The sequence below is a fragment of the Trichomycterus rosablanca genome, chromosome 8 (genome assembly GCF_030014385.1).
Source record: "Trichomycterus rosablanca isolate fTriRos1 chromosome 8, fTriRos1.hap1, whole genome shotgun sequence".
Classification (NCBI taxonomy): domain Eukaryota; kingdom Metazoa; phylum Chordata; class Actinopteri; order Siluriformes; family Trichomycteridae; genus Trichomycterus; species Trichomycterus rosablanca.
Window position 1 is genome coordinate 414,078 of NC_085995.1, and position 22,981 is coordinate 437,058.

Genomic DNA, 22,981 nt, shown 5'->3' on the forward strand with positions numbered 1-22,981 from the left:
GGAGAACTCTAAGGCAACAGTGAACCAACCTTTCAATCAACAGTCCAGGACGTTAACCTATGAACTAACAATGATTACCAGATTCCCTTAACTTACCAGTTGTACAGTGGCCCCCTGTCCCAACTTTTTCTGGCACTGGGGTTGTAGAAACCAGCACGACTACACTGTAAATAAGTTATAATAATATTTAGACTCATAAGAAGGTGGTGAGATCCTGGTTGGACTGAACAGATTAGATGTAACTTGTTCCTTGAAAAGAAGTGAGTTATGACATCACAGTGCGGTCTCTCATGGCGTCAGTGAAGCTGATGGATCTGTGGGTTGTGATGGACTCTTACAGGAAGTCCTCTGCAGTTCTATGTGGATGCTGCTGACAGTGGGATGGTGACGGCGTACGGTCCCGGCCTCTGCCATGGCATGGTCAACAAACCCGCTACCTTCACTGTGGTCACCGCAAACGCTAAAGAAGGTAAAGACGTCCATAAATATATGGTTTATAGTTCACACACCTGAGGTACCTTATAAGAACCGCCAGACTTTGTTAACCTCGGGTCATCACGTGTGTGTGTGTAGGTGGACTCTCGCTGGCTGTAGAAGGACCGTCTAAAGCAGAGATCAGCTGTAAGGATAATAAAGATGGAACGTGTACGGTGTCCTACCTGCCCACCTCGCCCGGAGACTATAACGTCATCGTCAGATTCGACGGCAAACACATTCCAGGCAGCCCCTTTACCGCCAAAATCACAGGTACCACCACGTGGTGGGGTTCAGCTACAGGATTAGGGTTAGATTAAGATAAGGTTAGGGTTATGATGTGGTTAGGGTTATATAAAGATTGTATTAGGGTTTGGGTTATTAGGGGTAGGGTTATTAGGGGTAGGGTTAGATTAGAGTTACATTAAGGTTGGATTAGGTTTAGGGTTATTGGGGTTAGGGTTATAATAGGATTACATTGGAGTTAGAGTTACATTAAGTTTAGGGTTATATTAGAGTATTATTGGGGTTTGATTAAAAGGAGTAAGGTTATATTTAGATCATAATTAAGTATGAGGTTAAACTGAAGTTATATTTGGATTATAATAGGTTTAGGGTTTATTTGGGTTATAGTATTTAGGTCATTATTAAGTCTGAGGTTATGTAAGGACTGTATTCGAATTATACGAGGATTAGAGTTATTATGGTTTTGTAATGTTTTTGTGGTTATTAAAGAATTTAATTTGCGTTGTCTGTAGGTGACGATTCTTTAAGAACGTCTGAGCTGAACGTTGGATCAGCAGCTGATGTTTCTCTGAAGATCAGTGAGACAGATCTGAGCTCCCTCAATGCCAGCATCAGAGCGCCATCCGGAGCAGAACAACCGTGCCTTCTGAAAACTCTGCCCAACAGACACATCGGTACCACTCGCACCCACATTTACACCATCTTCATAATAAAGAGCATGACATAAAACCAGCGATGTGTAGGACTTCACCCGGGGTGTTTTCCTGTGTGTGTTCATGTGTGTGCAGGTATCTCCTTCACCCCTAAGGAGGTGGGTGAACATGAGGTGAGTGTACGTAAGAGTGGAAAACACGTGAACAACAGTCCCTTCAAGATCATGGTGGGACCATCCGAGATCGGAGACGCCAGCCGGGTTAGAGCGTACGGCAAGGGACTGACCGAAGCTCGTACCTTCAGCCTCACCGAGTTCTTCGTGGATACCAGGAACGCAGGTGAGACGGATTCTCTTCCAGCAAAGGTGCAGCAGGTACAGGTCGCCAGACAGCATGGGCAAATTGAGTAGATCCAAAAACTGACCAATCATCCTTGCCGTGTCCCAGGTTATGGAGGACTGGGGCTGTCCATCGAGGGTCTGAGCAAAGTGGACATCAAGTGTGAAGATGTGGAGGATGGTACGTGCAGAGTGACCTACTGCCCCACTGAACCAGGAAATTACATCATCAACATCAAATTTTCAGATAAACATATCCCAGGTACGAAAGAGTCTCATGGATCCCTCACTTGGTGGATTCGTCCCAGACAGGCGGGTTAACCGTTGCCCTTATTTTAGGGAGTCCATTCACGGTGAAGGTGACGGGTGAAGGGAGGATGAAGGAGAGCATAACCAGGAGGAGACAAGCGTCCTCCATCGCCTCGGTGGGAAGCCTGTGTGACCTCAACCTCAAAATCCCAGGTAACACCAAGACGTCCATGTTCCATCCAGCAGTGGTACTTCAGAGGTACCTGGTTCACCATCTCTCTGATCTGTGGTTCATTTCCTGTCTTTAGGCAACTGGTTTCAGATGGTTTCAGCTCAGGAGCGTCTGACCCGAACGTTCACGCGCAGCAGCCACACCTACACGCGTACGGAGCGTACCGAGATCAGCAAAACCCGCGCCGGAGAGACCAAACGTGAGGTTCACATGGAGGAGAGCACCCAGGTCGGGGGCGATCCCTTCAGAGATGTGTTCGGATCCTTCCTCGGCAGGGAGAGCTTCGGGAGCTTTGGATCCCTCACCGGCAAACCTGAGGGTAAGGAAGTAGTCACCAAGGGGAACGAATCGACAGGGTTGAGGTCAGGAGCATCACAAGAGCTTCGTTTTAGCCTGACTTATTCTCTCCAAAATCAGTTCTAATCTGTGTTTTGGTTCATTGTTGTGTTGGAACACCCAACAGTACCTAAAGTTGATGAATTTTGAGGTTTATCCTCCTTCATTATTTAGTCCTCTTTCAGCAATGCACCAGCACCTTACGGTAGGTGCAGTGTTGTTGGGTTTAAATGCGTCACCTTTTTTTCTTCGATCATAGCTCAATCTGCCCATAAAACCCCATCCAAAAGTTTTTGACCCAGCAGCACCAGCAGCTTCTGATTGATAGCAGACCTGTTTCTTTTGGTTGTTTCTTAGGAACACTTGAACATCCGGACATGTTTTCTCTTAGAATAAAGTATCGGTGTCAGTTTGCATCCCAAACTTGGTACAGAGACCACTGTTCCATGTAGAAAATGTTGAAGTTTGTTGAAGAGAATGCTGAAGTTGTTTAGAAATGGCTTCAAGTGACATTGCGGACTTTTGAGGATCTGTGATCTGCATTCTGAGATCTGTACAAAGCTTCATAGACTTTACCACCGTAATGCTTGTGGCTCAGTCAAACTAGCCCTTATTTATATGGGCACAGAGAAGTCATATGCTGTAGTTAACCAGTATGAGTAATAAGAAGTTAGGAGCCCATGCCACAAAGTTACATGACGTTGTAGAACTTCCTACACCACCAAACGAACCCAAGGTGCAGTCTAAATATTTCTGACCCAGCAGATCTTCAGATTACAATCTTGGACGAGATAGATCAGATGTTCCCTCTATTTTTTAGTAGTGCACTGCGTATCAAACTTCCTGTCTCTTCTACGTTTTGCAGATACGGGATCTCAGACCATGACGGCTCAGGTGACGAGTCCTGGAGGAAAGGTGATGGATGCCGAGATCGTGGAAGGTGATAACAGCACGTACAGCGTCCGGTTCGTCCCCAACGAGATGGGCTCTCACACGGTCAGCGTGAAGTACGGAGGCAATCACGTCCCCGGCAGCCCTTTCCTGTTCACCGTGGGGCCCCTGGGAGAGGGAGGGGCCCATAAAGTACGTGCTGGGGGAACCGGGCTGCAGAGGGGCATCGCCGGAGTGCCAAGTACGTCCACGACACACACAACAGCTGAACCGAAATTACTAGTGACAAAATAATACTTCTATACTTGACTCACTGCTCTGGATTCGCTCGTTCCACAGCGGAGTTCAGTATCTGGACCAGAGAGGCTGGAGCAGGAGGACTGTCCATCGCCGTGGAAGGTCCCAGCAAGGCTGAAATCAACTTTGAGGACAGGAAGGACGGATCCTGTGGAGTTTCTTATATCGTACAGGAACCAGGTACATCACACACACTCCATAATGCAAACCTAACATGTCCTCATGGACTTTAAAGTCAAACTGTAACAGGACTGAGCCTTCCTCAAACTGTTTTTGTTGTTTATGTCTAATTATTTAATTACAGACTAGTATGTGTGACACAGTGGTCTAATATGCTAGCTCACCACCGCTTAGTTCTCAGGTCTGCTATCAGCCAACTAGGCACGTACACAGACATGATCGGCTGTGTCTGAGGGAGGACGATTTGAAGGGATTTCACATTGCAGTGACAATTGTGGCCTCTGCTGGCCGGTCTAGGTGCTGCACAGAGACGGTGAATAATGGAGAGCAGTGCGTGACTCTCTGTACGTGATACTGATCCCTGTGTGAACCCGCCTGGTGCAGGTGAAAAGAAGCGGTCGCCTACACACTATCAGTGGGGGCTTGAGTTTGAGCCCTCCCCGGTCAGGGTCAAGGTGTGCAGCAGTAGAGGAGATACAGCTGAGGAAGTGTTTGGTTAGAAATCCTGAGATCTCAAAGCAGGTCCCATTAAATCTGTGTAATTGTGTGTTTTTCTGATCGTCAGGTGACTACGAAGTGTCCATCAAATTTAACAGTGAGCACATCCCCGACAGTCCCTTCACCGTACCCATCGCCAAACTGTCTGATGAAGCACGTAGACTCACGCTGACCAGCCTGCAGGTACAAGCATGAAAAATGGAACCTACAAATGTTTCAGTGTTTATAGTTCTAACACCACTTATAGATCACAAAAGCCTCACACATTCGGCACATGAGAGACACTAGGGCTCTAGGATTCCACAGAACCACAGTGAGAACTAGTATCACCGAATATTGGAAACTTGGAAATAAGCCTGCTAAATGTATTCCAAGAGCTCAGTGACAAGTCATCCAGAACATTTAAGAGCCCACCAACCACCACCAAGCTGCCACTGCTGGTCTTTAAAATTTGGCTGACAGATGCCTAAATGTAGATCACAAAGAATTCCAGAAAACATCTAAAGAGGTGCTGACATCTCAAGCCTTAGCTAGGGTCAGTCCATGCTTCATCTGTCCATGAGCTGAATCTGAAGAGTGACTGGGTTCTGCAGCAGGACAGAGATCCAACATACGAAAGCAGCTTCAGAATCTGAACAGAGTCCTGACTGGAACCCAGTAGAGATGTTGTGACCTGGTGAGACCTAAAAGCAGCTCTGATGAAGAAGAGTGAAGCTCAGATTCCTCCAGAGTGACGTGAAGGACTCAGATCTTCCCTGTTCCAGCATGAGCGGTTAATAAATAAACATGGTGTGGAGGAACTTCAGTGGCCTTAAGCCCAATAGCGCCTTTGGGATGAATTGGAATGAATTGGAACAGGATTCCAACAGGCTCATGATCGTGTGTCCACATACTTTTGGTTATATGTCTATCGTACACTGTATTTACGCTGTATGTCTTGTTTCATTTGAAGGAGAAGGATCTGAGGGTGAACCAGGAGGCATCGTTTGCGGTCCAGCGTAACGGCGCGAGAGGGGTGATCGACGCCAAAGTGCACAGTCCCTCAGGAGTGGTGGAGGAGTGTTACGTTACTGATGTGGACGCAGGTAGGTCTCGCCACCACTAATTGGGCACAAATTCCCATACACAGACAATCTTGTCTTGTGAGAAGCTTCTCAGAAGAGCTGCTGTTGTTCTTTCTGAGCGTCACTACACAGTTTTAATACAATTTGTTTTTAAAACGGGATGTCCGACAAGCTCACGGTCAGGTGTCCGAATACTTTTGACCTGTAGTGTACCTGTATCAGACTGGACGTGTTCCGGTGTCTCCACAGATAAGAGCGCCATCCGCTTCATTCCCAGAGAGAACGGCGTTCACTCCATCGACGTCAAGTTGAACGGGAGCCATATTCCAGGCAGTCCGTTCCACGTGCGAGTGGGAGACACGGGCCACGCCGGAGATCCCGGGCTGGTTTCGGCCTACGGGGCCGGACTGCAGGCGGGCTGCACAGGTAGGACACACCCGCACCTTTTTCGACCAATCAGAAATCAGCCTGATTATTAGCTCAGAACCTTTCGCTTCAGTTCACCTGATCTTCTGTTCTCTCAGGTGCACCTGCCGAGTTCGTGGTGAACACCTGTAACGCTGGATCCGGCGCTCTGTCGGTGTCCATCGACGGGCCCTCCAAGGTGAAAATGGACTGTTCGGAATGTATGGAGGGATATAAGATCACCTACACCCCCATGGCGCCCGGCAACTACCTGATCTCCATTAAATACGGGGGGCCGCAGCACATCGTGGGCAGTCCCTTCAAAGCTAAAGTCACAGGTACGCTCAGCGACGGAACACACACAGTCCAATTTATTTAATTTAATTTAGTGTGTCCAGACTCATTGCCAACAGTTTGGGGAAGGCCCTTTTCATCAGTTCCAGCATGATTGTGACCATGTGCACAAAGCAGGGTTCATTAAGACGTGGTTTGACCAGTTCAATGTGGAGGAACTCTAGAGCCCTGACCCAGCACCGCTGTTGGACAGGAAGACCTGACTCGCAAATGACATTCCAATTCATCCCAAAGACGCTCAGTAAGGTTGAGATTGAGACTGTGCTGGCCAGTAGAGGTCTCTATACCAAACTAGTCATCCAGGAACAGGAAAGGCCCTTCCACAAACTGTTAGCAATAGCTGAGGTTGAAACACTTGAACACAATAATAAGGAGGGGCGTCCACATATTTCTGGCCCTTGGAAAAGGTTGAGAATTCCAACCACTGACACATCACAACCTTTCCCTTTTCCCTCTCAAAAACTAGTTCCAGACCTGTAATGTGATTCTACACTCTCACACCGATCACTCAGTGTTGGACGGAATGGTACCACAGCCCAAGAGGCTCCAGGTCTGACACGTGTGTGTTTATGTTCACATCCCCTTAGGTGTTCGTCTGTCCGGTGGGCACAGTCTCCACGAGACCTCGTCAGTGTTGGTGGAATCAGTCACTCAGAGCTCTAAGATTTCGGGAGCGTACAGCGCCAAACCCAGCATGTCTGTGAACTCGGATGCCAGTAAGGTGGTGTGCCAGGGAGCCGGACTGTGCAGAGCTTTCATCGGCCAGCAGAACATGTTCACCGTCGACTGCAGCAAAGCAGGTCAGAACCACCATGTACTCACGAGAGCTAGGCTAGCGTCACGACATCGGCTGTGATTTATTCAGTACTGATTAAAAATCATTACTGGTGTTTAAGATGGAGGTGAAGAACTTGGGATGGAGTTTTTATGGGCATCACATTGTTCACAGGGGCAGAGTAATTCTGGAACAAGTAAAGATCTTAACTGTTGTCACGGTTTGAATTGTCATCTATTTTATATCATTGGCTGTATCACTGTGTTTTGTTATTATTTCCATTTTACCTGCTGTCCCAACTTTTTGAAAGTAGGTTTGTAGTTAATAAAGTTGGTCCTGTTTGTGTGCTGTAGGTACGAACATGTTGATGGTGGGGGTTCATGGACCGAGGACGCCTTGTGAAGATGTGTATGTGAAGCACCTGGGCTCGAAGCTCTACAACGTCACCTACACGGTGAAGGAGAAAGGAAACTACACGGTCATCGTCAAGTGGGGGGATGAAGCAGTTCCCGGAAGCCCCTTCCGCATTAACGTACCCTAAATTACAGTGCCCTAAATCCTCAACACCCCTATACAACCTCACCTCCCCCCCATTTATCCCACAATGCACTACTGAACATTAAAGATGTTTTTTAGATAGGAAAATCACCGTAACGTAGTTTAGTTAGGTTACAGCTGTGTTCCAATACTGTTCCTAACACCCGCCTGTCCACGTAGCCCAATATTCACAATAACAACTTTTTGGAAAAGAGTGGGAAAGTCCATTTGATCTCAGAGTGGGAATTTTATGAGCTGAGAGACACACCAATGAAATTCCAATTCAGTCTGGATTAGATCCGGATCTGGATCCTGGAATTCAATTTAATAAAAACACTAATGTGAGGAACATCAGCTCATCAGCTCAAACACTACATGATCAAAAGTATGTAGACACCCCTCCTCATTCTGAGTTCAGACAGGCCTGTTTAGAAACCGTACTGGACCTCACGGTGTAATATTAGAATCCTGTTTGGGTTTTTGTTCTGATCTGATTGTAGTATTGACGTGCATCAGCAGGTTTTCATTAATGATTTAAAAAAGCACTTTTACGTTGATAATCTCTGTATCAGACGTTGAATCTGATTTTAGGAGAAGCAGCAGCAGCAGTGTGTATGAAGGATCTGATACAGTAAACCGTTTCGTTTCTGTGTGTTTTGTGGTTTTATAAGCTTGATTGAGAGTGATTCTTTTCTTATATTAACCAGTTGCAGATCTAATAAAGATTTCACTGATGAATCAGTACTGTCGGCTGGTTTGAATTCATTTTGTTTTAGATCTAATATGAAGTTTTGGAGGTTTATTTGTACTGGTTTGATGATGGGGTGGCTGGTGATGGTAATGGTGAAGATGGGAAGCACTGTCATCTCACAAGCAAGAAGGGCCTGGGCTCAAGTTCTTTCTGTATGGAGTTTGCATGTTCTCCATGTGTATGCGTTGGTTTCCACTGGGTGCTCCGGTTTACCTGACCTGCATTCAGGCTAACTGTAAGTGTAAGTGTGTGTTTCATTCATGTTTAAAAAGACAGCAATATAAATGTGTCAGTAATTTCGTTTAGGTTTCTTAATAAACAGTAAAATCTGCTCCAGATTGTAAAGTTATTCTGATTTGATGATTTTTTACACAAACAAATCACTTAACTGCTGTTGCTGCTGCTGTAACCATCGTACAATTCCAATATTTCTCACCTAAAACTACATTTTAATACTTTATACTTCAACTTAAAATAAATCATCAGCAACATAATAATATAATGTTAAACAAAAGAAAGAAAAAGAAAAATAATACTTACATGAAAAAGCGCTTCGATTAATTGAAATGACTTCAGAACGCTTTGTGTGCAGTCTTAAGGAGGCGGGGCTTATCTGCATCCTGAGCCAATAAAGATTCAGTTAACTTAAGCAAACTGCAAGCTGACCAATAGAGTGCTGTTGCTAGGCAGAATTGAGATGTTGGTGTAACGTGATTGGGTAAAGATTCGCTGTTCTGTTAGGAATATAGGCTTCAGTGTTCAAACCCAGTTATAGTGAAAATCCGACATGACAGATAATGAGATGTTAATGAGATAATAATGAGATGTTAAATTCTCACTCAGGATGAGGAACCCTGACTGGTTTTACTCTACTCAGAAAGCTTTTTCAGCCAAACAAATGCTTCACCTGGTGGTTTAAAAAAAACATCACCACTGGTTTTGACAACCACTGAACAAAATATTGTTCCCTCATTAAACCCAAATATTATTGCTGTTTTTACTCCAGTAACAGAAATAAAGGTGCTACTAGAAACTCATGGTCTACTTTTACCAGTACAGTTGGGATCAAAAACCTCAAACCAACCAGAACTTAATAAAAATGATCTCAACCATCATCAAAAAAAAAACAGGTCCATCTTGAATATCCTCTAAAAATTTGGACACACGCTCATGTTAACACATCCCGTTAAAGCTCTGGAGCAACTTGTTGGGTTAAGTTTGGGCCTGCTTTGGAATTTACAACTTGTCTGCTTCTGATTGGTGTTGGGACTTAACGTGGAGAGTAAACCTTTTACTGGTTGTTCTGGTGAAATGATTAGTGAAACCAAGTGCGATTATAAACTGGCGTCTCCCTTTGAACAACTTTAATACCTCAGATAAGGTGATTAATAACAAACTGAAACGTGGACTTGTGATGGGTTTGATGGAAAGCTAAGGGTAGCAGAAGCGAGATTTTGTGAAAAAGCTGAGGATGAGCGAAATTACTGTGGACCTTCAGCGTCTGTTCTGATGGAATTAATTTTCCATTTTATATAAAAGTAGATTCTGAAGCTATAAAACTGAACCCCCGAGACCTGCTGCTTCATAGACATACTAGGTAGATACACCATCTTACACACTATACACTATTCTCTCTAAATGCAGCATTTACAGTCAGTATTTAATATTTATAGCTACAAATGTAAATTTACTTAAGTGTAAAGATTTTTTATTTTTATCTTATTTTTGTGTAAATAATGTTTGTGATTTTACTACTACGGTCTTTTCCCTACTGCTGCTACTCTATTGGAGATGCCGTTCCAAATTTCATTGTACCTGTGTATAGTGACAATAAAAATTCTATTCTAATTTTTTACACAGTAACACAGGTAAGACATTAAGAAAAGCTTGATTTAAAGAAGCTCCTGTGTCTTGCACAGAGCCCTGAACTCAATAGCTCTGGGATGAACCGGAACACCAACCAAAACTTCCTTGACCAAAATCAGTGCCATCTTTAGACTAAATGGGCACAAACTCCCACAGAGAATCCTTCAAACGAGGGTGCCTGTTTATTTTTAGCTGGAAAGATGACCAAGGGTCACTATTTTAATACCACTTGTTTTTGAAATGGGACGCCTAACAAGCTTGTGGTCAGGTGTCCAAATACTTTTGGCTAGTGTACGCAGAGATATAAAAATTAAAATGAATTAAAAAATACGCTGGGATAAAATCTAATAAAGCTTCCTGAAACCAAAATAAGACAAATTATAAATGATTTAAATAAAACATCCATAACAAAAAATCTTTTTAATAGTTTATTTGCAAAAACGACAGTTTATGCAGTGAGCACACAGGCTCCGCCCACTCCTTTGATCTTCTCCTCTGCTCTTCTGCTGAAGAATTTGGCCTTGACGATGACGGGCTGTTTGGGCAGCTTCCCCTTACCCAGCACCTTGAAGTAACCCTGAAACACACAAAACACCAGTTATGAGACAGAACCTCAGACAAATGACGTCTATGTAGACGCCCAATCGGATGCCTGGCTACTGCTGCACCAAACAACCCCCTAGTTCACTACAACCCTCCCACTACACTGTAGGGATTTTTACTACAGTAAGTAGGCACAAAAGCTGTTGATGCATCATGTGACTGCACCTTTACTCTGCCGGTTAAAAATAACATTTTAAAACGTCAAGAAACTTCACAGCTTGCTGCTGAGCTCAAGCTTCGCCAACGAGACAAATGGTTTATCTGTCGTCAGAAGCAAAATACAGACAGAACAGAGAGTAAAACTGATTCTCACTGTTGCACAAAACCCGGAACTCTTTCATTCCACCTTAAATTAGAAGCCTGGCGACTGTCGAGCTGTGAAACAGAGAGCAGGTCTGCATTATTGAGAGCAACCCCATATTCCCTGATCCTGGAATAACTGGTTGTAGCCTCATAGCTCTAAGATTTGACTGACGATTAAAGATTGAAGCCAACCAACTTGATCTTCACGTTTCTAGATGGACAGGTTTGTGAAAAAACCGTCCAAATCGTTGGTCAGTACAGTGGACCGACCCCACCACCGTGAAGGGGTCACCAATCTACATTCTGACCACAGAACTGCTTCGGTTTACAGTTTCTATTCCACATCACTGCTACCTTCACTACGTTTTACATACAATAAAGCACAGACATGCTGATGTGATGTCACACGGTGCATAACTTAATGGGACGCCATAAGATTGTTGGTTGAACTGGTAACATCTGCACCGTGTGTGTGTGTGACCCGCCTGCTCATTAAAACCTGAAGTTTAACTCCTTGAGGGGTCAACACAGTTAATAACGCATGAAAATCAAAACAATATCTCCCTTAAAACATGCCAACTGTGAGCAGCTTGTTTGTTTAGATTCCTTTCCTCTCCTGTAAAATTTCAGATATACAATGACATGAATGACCTCCCAAAATCACCCACCACTAGTGCTGGTGCCCAGAGCAGTGAGGAGAAACCACACCCAACCCTTCCTCCCTCTGGCACGGCCAATAGCCTCGATGACACAGCCTCGATTAGAATCCGAGAGCTCCGAGGTGATGGGTGGTTAGCTCATTAAACCACCGCACCACCCAAAATACAGAGACTCATCCTGGAAACATGCCGTTAGGTCTACTGATCATGCCAGACGGCTAACCAGGACTATCAGAACCATTTTACTCTGTTTTTTGTTTCGTTTCTGAAACAGGAGAGCTGAAGTACTCACAGCGCGGACCACGTCGATGACGGGAGCGGGACCCTCGGGTTTCTTGCCGTGGTTCTCTCTCGTCTGCTCGCTGACCAGAGTCCAGAGTTTATCCAGGTTAATGGTGGGGCAGAAGACGGTGTTCCTCTTCAGGTGGTAGTGCCTCATACCCACCTTTCCAAAATACCCAGGGTGGCTGAGGAACACGAGAAGAGAACAAGATCAGAACTGAAGAACCCGAGACGAGCGGAGAAATCACTACAGGTGGAGGAAGCACGCGCCGGCCATCCCGTGCGTGCCGACTTACTATTTGTCGAAGTTGATTCTGTGGTGATGCATGCCACCGGCATTACCACGACCTCCAGGGTGTTTCCTGTGCTTACCTGTAAACACACACACACACACAGAGAAGATACCTCAGTGTTTGGGGAATTATTTCTCTTGAATGTTATTCTCCAGATGTGTGAGAACTGTGTGTGTCCCCACAGACGGTCTTTAATACTCACCGATACGACCGTGTCCGTGGCTGACGTGGCCACGGAGCTTCCTGGTCTTCGTAGTCCTGGTAGGCTAGAAAAGTTAAAAAAACTCAGATTTAGACTCGGCTTCAGATTCTGCACGAATTCACGTTCATAACTAGCAAGAGAGATAAAGAACTAATAAATCCTACAGTAATACAACCCACATCAGCTCCTCAGTCTATTAACTCTCCCAGATACCAAGAAACATTCAGCTTCATGAGTCTGGTTCCTCTCAAGGTTTCTTCCTGTAATTTTCAGGGAGTTTTTCCTTGCCACAGTCGCCCTCGGCTTGCTCAACAGGGGTTTTTGTATCTGTTGGTCCTGGATTTTGTAAAGTTGCTTTGAGACAATGTATATTGTAAAAAGCGCTATATAAATAAAGTTGACTTGACTTCATGACCCGAGAGCCAAAAATCTATTTGTAATCAATCAGTGTGTATTTCTGAGCTCTGCTGGAGCATCAATGTGTAAATCCTGTCCTATAGACGCCTGGATGAAAGAGCCAGGTCACTAGGAGCTTACACGTGATACAGCTCTGTGTAGGAACCCGACGCCGACAGGTGATAAAAAGCGGCGCAGATTTGGGGAAGAAGTCAGCGCTGATCTAACTCTCCTGGACCAGATCAGGGGTTGTGAAAGCGACCGCGGATTCTTAATAAAGATAGATCGATCGCTTTATTAATCCCAAAGGGAGTCACGCATTACAGCAGCTCAAGGTACATTGGAAAAAATTATTATGAAGTAGGTAAGTATGACTGTAGGTAATAAATATAATTAAAATATGTAATATGTGAAGAGTTATAAAAGCATCCTGTGCAATACAGGTTATGATATGGATGCAAACTGTAATTGGATAAATGACAGTTTAAAAACATCATTGACTAAACAGCAGGTGCTTAAAGCTGCAGTCTGTAACCTGCTGACCCACAGAAAACAACAAACATCCCTACTGCAGTCATGTCACAGTCTGAGGTTACACACCGCAGCTTTAATCACTGCCAATGTCCAACAATGTTAAATATTTACAGATCAAAACATTAAATGCCAGTTTAGGGCCCCTGTAGCCTAATGGTTAAGGTACTGGATTAGTAATCAGAAGGTCGCCGGTTCAAGCCCCACCAGTGCCAGGTCGCCACTGTTGGGCCCTTGAGCGGGGCCCTTGAGCGAGGCCCTTAACTCTCGATTCCTAAGACAACATACTGTCCCACTACTGTAAGTCACTTTGGATAAAAATGTGTCAAATGTAAATAATAATAATTATTAGTTATTTACAAACTGCAGCTTTAATCACTGACTACATGTATCACCACCTACCACTGATTTATCATTTACAGTTCAAATAAAAACATAAATATTGTTTTTACACTGAACCCACAAGTGAAAGAGTAAATAAACATTTTAAATATTTGTATAATATGAAGTTAGAACGATTTACTGCAGCTTTAAACGTTATATACATTATTTACTGTACTTACAGCTTCTACACATTTGATTAAGATGGTTCATTCGACAATTTGCATTTATTATTTATAGTTTTAATAACTTTACCACAACCCGAGAGAGTGAAGCTTTAGTTAGTTAGCATCGTTAGCTTTAATGCTACTCGGCGTCAACTGATTCTAAGCTAACGTGCTAATATAGCACAGCTCAGGGTAAAATATAATTAAATATATTAATTATTATGAATAATACACAGCGGGTTATAAATGTGATTATATTTATATATTAACACGGACTCGTTAGTCAGCGGCCGCAGTACCGAGCGCCTACACACCAACACAAGCTACTTTTAACACTTTCCGACAGTAAATCTCTTCAATTCTGAGCAAACAGCGTCACTAATAAATAATAATAAAGTTTAATGTAGTTGTGTGTGGATTCAGTGCGGATTAATAACAGGATTAAAGCGGATTTAACGGCAGGTTCGGGTGAGAGGAGAGAGGAGCAGCACCTACCATCTTGGAGGAGAACGGAAAGAGGAGGGAGGAGCGCAAATCTCGCGAGTTAATGCGAGACTTCAGGAGGCTTTCATGTCGCGTTCAAAGCGCCGCCTGTCGGTCTGGTGGAAGCACTGCAGGTTTTAATATCGTCTTTATGGTACGATAATTGCTGAAAGGTTCGATTTATTTATAAAGTCTTTATAATGTTAATAATAAATCACATTGAACACGTATTAGAGAAATATATTTATATAGTTACGCTCCTCTATCACCTCTCCAAACCGGCGTGACGTAATAGCAGCTCGGATTCCTATTGGCTGACGCACCTGCAGCGTTATCACTGGGAGATAGAATGAGCTCCTGCTCGAGTATCATTAATATAAATATCATATAAATCAGCTATAAATCAGTTATAATTCTATAGAAACAGTAAACATGTCGATGTCTACATTTCAGAAGGTGACTCTGGTGTGCTGTGTGGTTCTGTGTGTGGCGCTGCTGCTTCCTAAGATGCTTTTATCAGGAAACAAGAGAGACTCGAGCAGTACTGAAGGTAAATCATCATCATCATCATCATCATCATACTCATAACAACAACAACAACAATAATAATAAATAAAATAATAATAATAATAAAGCTCATAGTGTATAGATGATATGGAACATTCAGATAATACCAGAGCTGCATGTAAAAGCATTTGAAACATGATGCTTTTTCTTCTCATTTCTAATTCAGTTGTTCTAAACAGCAGTTTCTGTCTGAAATCATGTTTTTATTTCAACATTTCTCATACATACACACAAAAGCATTTTTTAATTTCTAAAAATGATAATTCATCAACATTTTGCTAAAGCACACATGCAGCAGGAATCTGGAGGAGATCGAGATCGATCCTGATGTAAAAACACGTGGTTTTAATTTGTGAAGGATTTAAAATCATCAGGGTTTGTTAGGAAATGTAAAACTGTAACCTCAAGTCAAGTCAAATTTATTTATAGAGCGCTTTTTACAATAGACATCGTCTCAAAGCAACTTTACAGAATCCAGGACCGACAGACTGAAAACCTTCTGTAGAGCGGCCGAGGGCGACAGTGGCAGGAAAAAACCCCTTAAAATTACAGAAAGGAACCTTGAGAGGAACCAGACTCAGCAGGGACCCCCGTCCTCCTCGGGTGGCCTGGAGAATCATTTGAATAAATTGGACTACACAAATCATACAAACACAAAATTAAATTGAACTAAATGTTATAACTCACAAAAAATAATATAATAATAATAATGCAAACACTTGGAGTTTTTCATTATTCAGTCCAGTCTGTGATAAAGTCCGTTGTAAGTTCTGGACATTTTTGGTTCAAACACGCCAGGGACCCGTCACATCTAGTAGGAGCAGCATCGTTGGCACTGCATTCTCATCCTGCAGGATTCAACCTCGGGTGGGTGAACAGGTTTCTGTCAGAACCACCTCGGGGTTAAACAACAGAAAATGGAGTTAAAATGTAAAAGCGTTCAGCAGAGAGCAGCATGAGCTACATAATAAAGTGACGTTACATTACAAACAGTGTTGATGTTCCTGGTCCAGTACAGCACTAATAATCTGTTTTTTGGCAGGTCCCGCCGGTCTGTTCCCCCCAATGCTTCAGAGAAAACCTGTCCCAGGAACCTCTCGAGGAACGGGAGGGAATAGACCTCATAACCCCGAGGCCATCGCCAGGGCGAAGGGCAGCACGGCCGGTGGAGGCAAATCCAACCTGGCGGGGCAGATCATCCCGGTGTACGGATTCGGCATCCTCCTCTACATCCTCTACATCATCTTCAAGGTTAGAATTCATACAACATGTTCCCAAAAGTATGTGGACACCCCATATATTGTTTATATGTTTGTTTATTAATATTTTAACGTCATGTTTTACACTTTTAGTTCCATTCATGACAGGAACGGTAGTTACTCATTACACAAGATTCATCAGTTCACAAGTTTATATCAAACACAAGAAAGGACCCAGACTGGACCACCCCACCTAGGGATCGAACCCAGAACCTTCTTGCTGTGAGGCGACAGTGCTACCCGCTTAGCCACCATGCAAACCATTAATATAAGGACATACAGAAAGCTTTCGTGAGCTCGGGCAGTGATGTTGGATCAGAATGTCCGGCTCACAGTTGAAATTCCAATTCATCCCAGAGGTGTTTAATAAGGTTGACGTCGGGGCTCTGTGTGGCTCATGTGTGCACCAAACTTATCAAAACAAACCACGTCCATATGGACCCTGCTTCAAGCACCAAGGGACAGCCATGCTGGAACAGAAAAGGGCCTTCCCTAAACTGTTGCTACAGTTTATATATCTGATTTTATACACCTGTCGAGAATGAGTGTGACTGAAACTCCTGACCTGGATAATTATGGTGAGCTGAAACGATGTTTAGGATTCGGACTCGGCACCCATGTTGCACTGCAGCACGGCATTCAGAGCACACTTAAGTCTCGTCTAGTCATCCTGGTCAGGGTCTTGGTGGGTCCAGCTTCCCTAGAATCACTGGATGCAATGCAGCACCCCGAAGAGAACATCAGTCCATCGCAGGACCTCGCCAACCCCCGTCCTCTCTCTCTTTCTCAATAGCGGTCATGTCTGTCTGTATGCAGACGCCCGACTGTCTGACAGCACCGCCAGGGATTCGAACCCTGGACCCCAGCGGTAGTGGCTAGTCTAATTTAGTGTGATTAAAATCAAACTTTCTCTTTCTCTCCTGCAGATCACGTCTTCAGGTAAAACCACCAAACCTCACGAGAGCAGATTCCCCACAGTCCGATCCGAAAACCTGAGGAGAAAAATCAGTGAGTTCCACCTCAGCAGAGCACACAGACTGAACCGTTCTACTGTACACTGCTCAGACTGAGAAAACCTCATCTACACATGTTCTGCTCACAAACACAAACATGTCAGACTTCCCAGCTCAACACCCGTCCCCTTTAACCCTTCGTTGTTTGATTTTTGTCGTGCTTGTGTTGCGGCGTAGCGGATTTCGAGCTGACTCAGCTGCAGGAGAGGCTGATGGAGACGGAGGAGGTGATGGAGAGGATCGTAACCAGAGCTCGAGCTCAGAGCACCAGCTCACTGCACAGGTTCAGCACTCAACACTCACTGTATAAACACCGGGGGGGGGGGGGTGAAACAGCGCCTCCTGTTGGCACTGCTCATCACCCGACTGATACCTTTCTCTCAGTGAAACGTGGTGGTGGCAGCATCGTGCAGGCGTGTAAACCCGGTGATGGTGTGTGTTGGTGACGTGACGGGACTGAAAGCCTTTGATGTTGTGTGTGTGCTGCAGTGTGGGGGGTGAGGAGGAGGATCAGGAGGAGAAACTTCTCCTGCGGCTGAGGGAGATCACACGCGTGATGCAGGAGGGACGATTGGTGGAGGGGATACCCTCAGAGCGCACGCAGGGGTTTTATCATCACAGATGTGCAGGTACGCCAGCCTGCTCGACCAAACACACACACACACACACGTACCAACATCGAGGATTCATCTGGAGCTTCAGAACGGCACCAAACTTTAAATCATTACAGCTGCTGACTTCTCTGTGCCCATATAAAAAGCTGCTGGGGGTTTCTGTTATATCTTGAACAGATGATCCTGATGAAACCCTGAGAAGCTGCGTTCATCACTGCTGTAACCTCCACAACGGAGACGCTGAGGGAGACACGGACGAGCGCGGAGGAGAGAGGTGGATCCACGAACAACCTCACTGCTACCAGAGGAACCAGAACCAGAACCTTCCTGCTGATGAAACTGTACACGACCACCTCAGTGCTGAAGAACCGTCTGAGGAACCAGCTGAGATGATGCCAGAGCTTTCATGTTACCAGACTGAAGCTGATGATGGCTCGTTTTCTGGAGACGGGATCAGACGCAGGACCAGGAGAGACCCAGAAGGAGGAACCGGACAGTCTGACTGAGGGATCATGTGATGATGATGATGATGATGATGATGGTCTCTGTTCTTTTGTTCTTTGCATGCTGGTAAACCAAAGATCTTCTGTGATCTTCAGAACGTCCTCACCCAGAAAATGTTCCTCACTGAACTAAACTGGTCTTCCACTGACTGACCTCAGATCCTACAGCTGATCTCCAACAATCATCAAACAGCTGAAGGTTCCTCAAAATCAAACCCTGAATATTGAGTTTGATCCAGTAAGGACTCGGTGGAAAGCCCACAATCCTTTGCAAGGGTAAAGCGACGTAGGACGTATAGACGTCAGACTCAATACAACCAAAAGTATGTGGACGCCCCGTTTCAAACACAAACAGTATTAAATTGTGACCTTTATGTGATCTTGTCAGTTAGAACTTCTCAGAAGTGTGTCTGTGGGGATTTGTGCTGAGCATTTGTACAGCTGGGTGCTGACTGATCAGTCGATGTTCCGGTTCATCCCAGAGCTGTTCTGTGCAGGACACTGGAGTTTCTTGTTCATGCTTAGGAGTTCGCTCATGCTGGAACAGGAAAGGACCTTCCCTAAACTGTTACTGCAGGGCCAGAAGCACATCATGTCCTTTATATCAGGGGTTTTCAACCTGTGGGGCGCGCAATTCATTTTTCACCCACGGGAGACAGATCTCATTACTCTAACTGACCACGCTCACACGCACGTTTAATGTTATTCAGTTCCGTCTGAAAAAAACCTTCAAAATAGAGCAAACAGTGAAGATAACCGGTGTCAAAAGCAACGACCGCTGTTATAGGACGTGTGTGTGTCTTTAAGAGAGACGCTCTGTTCACAGTATCGATTATAAGTGATTCAGGAGTCGATTCATTTTCAGTGCAGCGTAAGTTTCTTTTCTCAGTTATCTCTCCGTGTTTACTGTTATAATGAATGATGCGGTTGTAAATAAACACCAACTACTACAGAACATTCTGTGTGACTCGCTTACCTTAAAAAGCTCCGGCTTAATTATACTGAGTATTAGCACAGAGTCAGAGTCGTCCTGCCCGTGGAGCTAAACGTTTTCAGTCAGAGCAGATGATCCCGAACTAACCAACTTAGTAATTGATGAACTTTTGTCTATGCTTGACTCTGTGAAGTAACGTTTTCTGTTCTCATCTACATCAAATAGCAAGAACCGCTTATGATTTACCGAAGTGAACCACGAACTTATATAACGTGCTGATAGAATCGGCTCTGATGGGGTCGGACTGTATTATCTTTTTAAAGTAAATATCTTCAATCAGCAAAATTGCATCGTATGTACGATGTGCACAACATTAATGACGTTATTTTAGCTCGTCAGAAGCTTCTCAATGATTTCTGTGCGGTGGTTGACGAAGGGGAGGGGGGCGTGGTGCAAGGTGGGGGAGGGGGGCGCAAGTTCACGGTTGGCACACGAAGGGGAGCGCATGTCCAAAAAGGTTGAAAACCCCTGACCTATATCACTGATTGATTACACCTGTTAGTGACTGTTGTGGCTGAAACTCAAGAATTCGGTAAATAGACGGGCGTCCCAATACTTTTGTGCATCTCACTCACATATAGCAGGTGAAAGTTCCTCCACCAGGGGGCGCTGTTAGCACTCAATTACGTAACAAGATGAAGCGTTATGTTTATTATTTTGCACTAACGGAGGACCACACAAGTATTCACACCCCCTGAATAAAAACATCAGAAACTGGAATCCTAGCGTGTTGTGCCTTTTTTACACGTTTAGCGCTACGATTTCTTCTTGCGAGTTAGCTTTAGCACAGCAGAGCGACATGCTAAATGTTTAACGACAAGTTCTTACCACTCGTAAAGTGTCTGATGACCTTCCTGTTAGCCTATAATTCATCTGGAGGGTCACGCACGGCTATCCGTGAATCAACCATCTCTCGTGCGGCGCCCCGAGCAGCCAGCAGAGGTCGCAAATGTACGAGCAACGATGAACCCGTTCGAACATCCCACCCTCAGGCACAGCCAGTCGACAGCAGCCGAGGTGGCTCAGCAAAAGCACATAAACGTGAGGAGGCAGTTCAGACCCTCTCCATCCTTCCTGATGGAGCTGGAGAAGATCTGTCATGAATACTGGGACAAACCGCCTAAATCCAGCTATCAGTAATGCACATGAAATCCCCCCTTAGCTTCCTCAGTTCGAGCCCAAGAGCTCAAGATCTTAGCGCGGGTGTGAACAACATCTACTGGTGCATTAAACCACGAGCTCCACATTGGTAGACGTTACCTGCACACTGAGGAGGTTCATGTATCACTGCGTTTATCACTCAGAGTTCATTACACTTGTGAAAAAGTATTTGCACCCTCAGTACCTGGGTGCAGCACGTTTATCTGGAATCTGAGCTCCACTCGTCATCATCAGAGCTGCTGCTCTCAGGTCCCACCAGAACCCGATCACACCTCAGATTCAGCTCACGGACTGGTGAACTTACCTCCAAGAACTTTCTGGTAGATTGAAATTCATTGTTTTCTTAATAACTGCAAGTCGTCCTGATCCAGGAGCAGCAAAGCGTCCCTACATCACACTACCACCACCACGCTTCACTGCTGCTGCACTGTTCTTACTGTAATGTGAAATGCTGGATTTTGTTTGGTTTGGGCAGTCGTAGCCTAGCGATTAGGCACGGGACTAATAATCAGAAGGTCACTGGTTTAAGTCCCACCACTGCCAAGTTTCCACTGTTTGGCCCCCTGAGCGAGGCCCTTCAACCTCAATTGCTTGACAGTCACAATTCTAAGTCACTTTGGATAAAATCATTGATGTTCTACAAATGTGACCACTGGGGGGCGCTCTCAGCCTCGCCAAATCAGGTACGTAGATCAAAGTAAAGACACGCCCATCCTCATCTATATCATGCATCTCTTAGTAATGGGTGTGGCTGAAACACCCGACCTCAACGATTTGGATTGGTGGGGATCGGTGTCTACATACTTTTGACCAGCTGTAGCCTAGTGGTTAAGGTACTGGACCAGTGATCAGAGGGTCCACCACTGCCAGGTTGCTGCTGTTGGGCCCTTAACCAAGGCCCTTAACCCTCAATTGCTCAGACTGTGTACTGTCACAGTACTTTAGATAAAAGCGTCCGCTAAATACTGTAAACGTAAATGACCATATAGAGTATTTCAGAACAGGTGGATTTAAGAACAGGACCCCAGTGGGCGTACACCCGCCCGCCCCCCCGCCCGCCCCTGTAGAATGAAGTCACAGCAGGACCGGGGGGATTTTTGGGAAAGTGTTTTATTGAGCTGAACTCAGTACAGATAGAAAACCGAACTATTCCAGATGATACAGAGATGCAGAAAATCACTCAGGAGAAGCGCTGAGGCTCATCAGACGAGACGTGATCCTCGGCGTGATCCTCAGTGCTCCATCGGCTCGTCAGAGGCAGCCGGGGGGGCGTCGTCCCCTGCTGGAGCGACCTGAACACACACACACCCAACAAACGCTTCAGAACCATGGAGTCAGGGCTCAGTGAGGACAATGACATGACCAAAATGTACAACAGGGACTCCCAAACCCCATTAGCTCCCAATTGAGGTGCCTCGGATAACCCCACCCCCTCCCCAAATAAGGGCACGTCACATCCCACACGTGTCAGTGATAGTCTCACAAAGAGCCGCATCACGTACGGATCATCCATCACCGACCAGCCAGCAGAGGTCGCTATTGTACAATGGCACTTAATTCCCCTCTCAACACACTCGTGCCTGTGTGGGTGCCGGGCCAGGTCAATACCACCACCTGGGATTCGAACCCAAGAGCATAAGTGCTCAGCAGTGGTGTGTTTACTGATTTTAATATAAAGACATTAAACAGTAAAGTGGAGACGGCTGCAACAGCGCCCCCGGGACACGAGTGGCCAGAGAGAGAATTGCGGCCCTCGCCCAGCCAGGGTGCAGCAAACAGGGGTTTGGATATATCCAAACAGACAATAATGCGCCGGTGTGAGGAATAATAACCTTTCTCTGCGGCCTCTCCTCCAATCCCTCGAGGAACGAAGCCACGTCGTCGTCGTCGTAGATGGTGAACTCCATGTCCTTCCCCACGATCCCGATGGAGACGTTCTGAAAAAGGAAACGGCGTCACCATGGTTACCGCAGCACCGCAGTTCAGTTTTTACTCCAGCACACATACACCTTCAATTTATGAACCCCCGAACACGTGGCGGTCCGTGTCCGTCTGTTTAAAATGAGCTTAAATCAAAATTCTACACGTTCTAGTGCATGAGAATGAGAGCGTGGTTGCCAGATTTATGCGTTTTAATTCCACTGCAGTGTAGCTTTACCTAATCCTACTGACCTGTTAAACAAGCCGAACACTAGATGTACTGCCGGAACAACCTGGCAACCCTGTTCCCGAGCTAGTGTGTGAATAGCTGAACGCAGCTCTGATGGGTTCACACGGGCTGTGTCTCAATCCACTGATTACACACAGGATTTTGTTTTAATAAGCACAACATTCTAAGATTTGAACTCTAGTGGATGAGAATGAGAGCATGGTTGCCAGATTTATGCTTTTTAATTCCACTGCAGTGTCGCTTTATCTAATCCT

The 22,981-nt window shown here is 45.1% G+C and overlaps 4 protein-coding genes across 6 annotated transcripts in view; 2 read left to right on the forward strand and 2 right to left on the reverse strand.

The window, feature by feature from the left end:
* Positions 1-8,273, forward strand: part of LOC134319208 (filamin-C-like) — a 31,659-nt gene extending 23,386 nt beyond the window's left edge. For both annotated transcript variants that reach the window (XM_063000255.1, XM_063000256.1), the window contains 15 exons: positions 341-469; positions 574-747; positions 1,233-1,394; positions 1,509-1,712; positions 1,821-1,973; positions 2,051-2,173; positions 2,269-2,511; positions 3,394-3,660; positions 3,759-3,896; positions 4,462-4,577; positions 5,347-5,479; positions 5,708-5,884; positions 5,983-6,201; positions 6,805-7,017; positions 7,346-8,273. In XM_063000255.1, coding sequence (XP_062856325.1) covers positions 341-469; positions 574-747; positions 1,233-1,394; positions 1,509-1,712; positions 1,821-1,973; positions 2,051-2,173; positions 2,269-2,511; positions 3,394-3,660; positions 3,759-3,896; positions 4,462-4,577; positions 5,347-5,479; positions 5,708-5,884; positions 5,983-6,201; positions 6,805-7,017; positions 7,346-7,533 — 2,639 coding nt within the window. In that variant the 3' untranslated portion in view covers positions 7,534-8,273. The remainder of the gene's footprint in view (positions 1-340; positions 470-573; positions 748-1,232; positions 1,395-1,508; positions 1,713-1,820; positions 1,974-2,050; positions 2,174-2,268; positions 2,512-3,393; positions 3,661-3,758; positions 3,897-4,461; positions 4,578-5,346; positions 5,480-5,707; positions 5,885-5,982; positions 6,202-6,804; positions 7,018-7,345) is intronic.
* Positions 8,274-10,561: 2,288 nt separating this feature from the next.
* Positions 10,562-14,480, reverse strand: rpl27a (ribosomal protein L27a). The gene is made up of 5 exons (XM_063000296.1): positions 14,459-14,480; positions 12,489-12,552; positions 12,290-12,365; positions 12,004-12,178; positions 10,562-10,723 (listed from the first exon to the last, which is right to left on the reverse strand). Exons 1-5 carry the CDS (start codon positions 14,459-14,461, stop codon positions 10,595-10,597), a joined length of 447 nt encoding a protein of 148 aa, XP_062856366.1. The 5' UTR covers positions 14,462-14,480; the 3' UTR covers positions 10,562-10,594.
* Positions 14,481-14,878: 398 nt separating this feature from the next.
* On the forward strand, positions 14,879-18,663 carry ric3b (RIC3 acetylcholine receptor chaperone b). The gene is made up of 6 exons (XM_063000288.1): positions 14,879-14,987; positions 16,056-16,264; positions 17,199-17,280; positions 17,463-17,568; positions 17,775-17,914; positions 18,077-18,663. The coding sequence occupies exons 1-6, from the start codon at positions 14,879-14,881 to the stop codon at positions 18,403-18,405; spliced, it is 975 nt and encodes a 324-aa protein (XP_062856358.1). The 3' UTR covers positions 18,406-18,663.
* Positions 18,664-21,649: 2,986 nt separating this feature from the next.
* Positions 21,650-22,981, reverse strand: part of psma1 (proteasome 20S subunit alpha 1) — a 35,928-nt gene continuing 34,596 nt past the window's right edge. For both annotated transcript variants that reach the window (XM_063000290.1, XM_063000289.1), the window contains exons 9-10: positions 22,390-22,494; positions 21,650-21,849 (exon numbers count right to left, since the gene is read on the reverse strand). In XM_063000290.1, the coding sequence (XP_062856360.1) occupies positions 21,790-21,849; positions 22,390-22,494 (165 nt within the window). In that variant the 3' untranslated portion in view covers positions 21,650-21,789. The remainder of the gene's footprint in view (positions 21,850-22,389; positions 22,495-22,981) is intronic.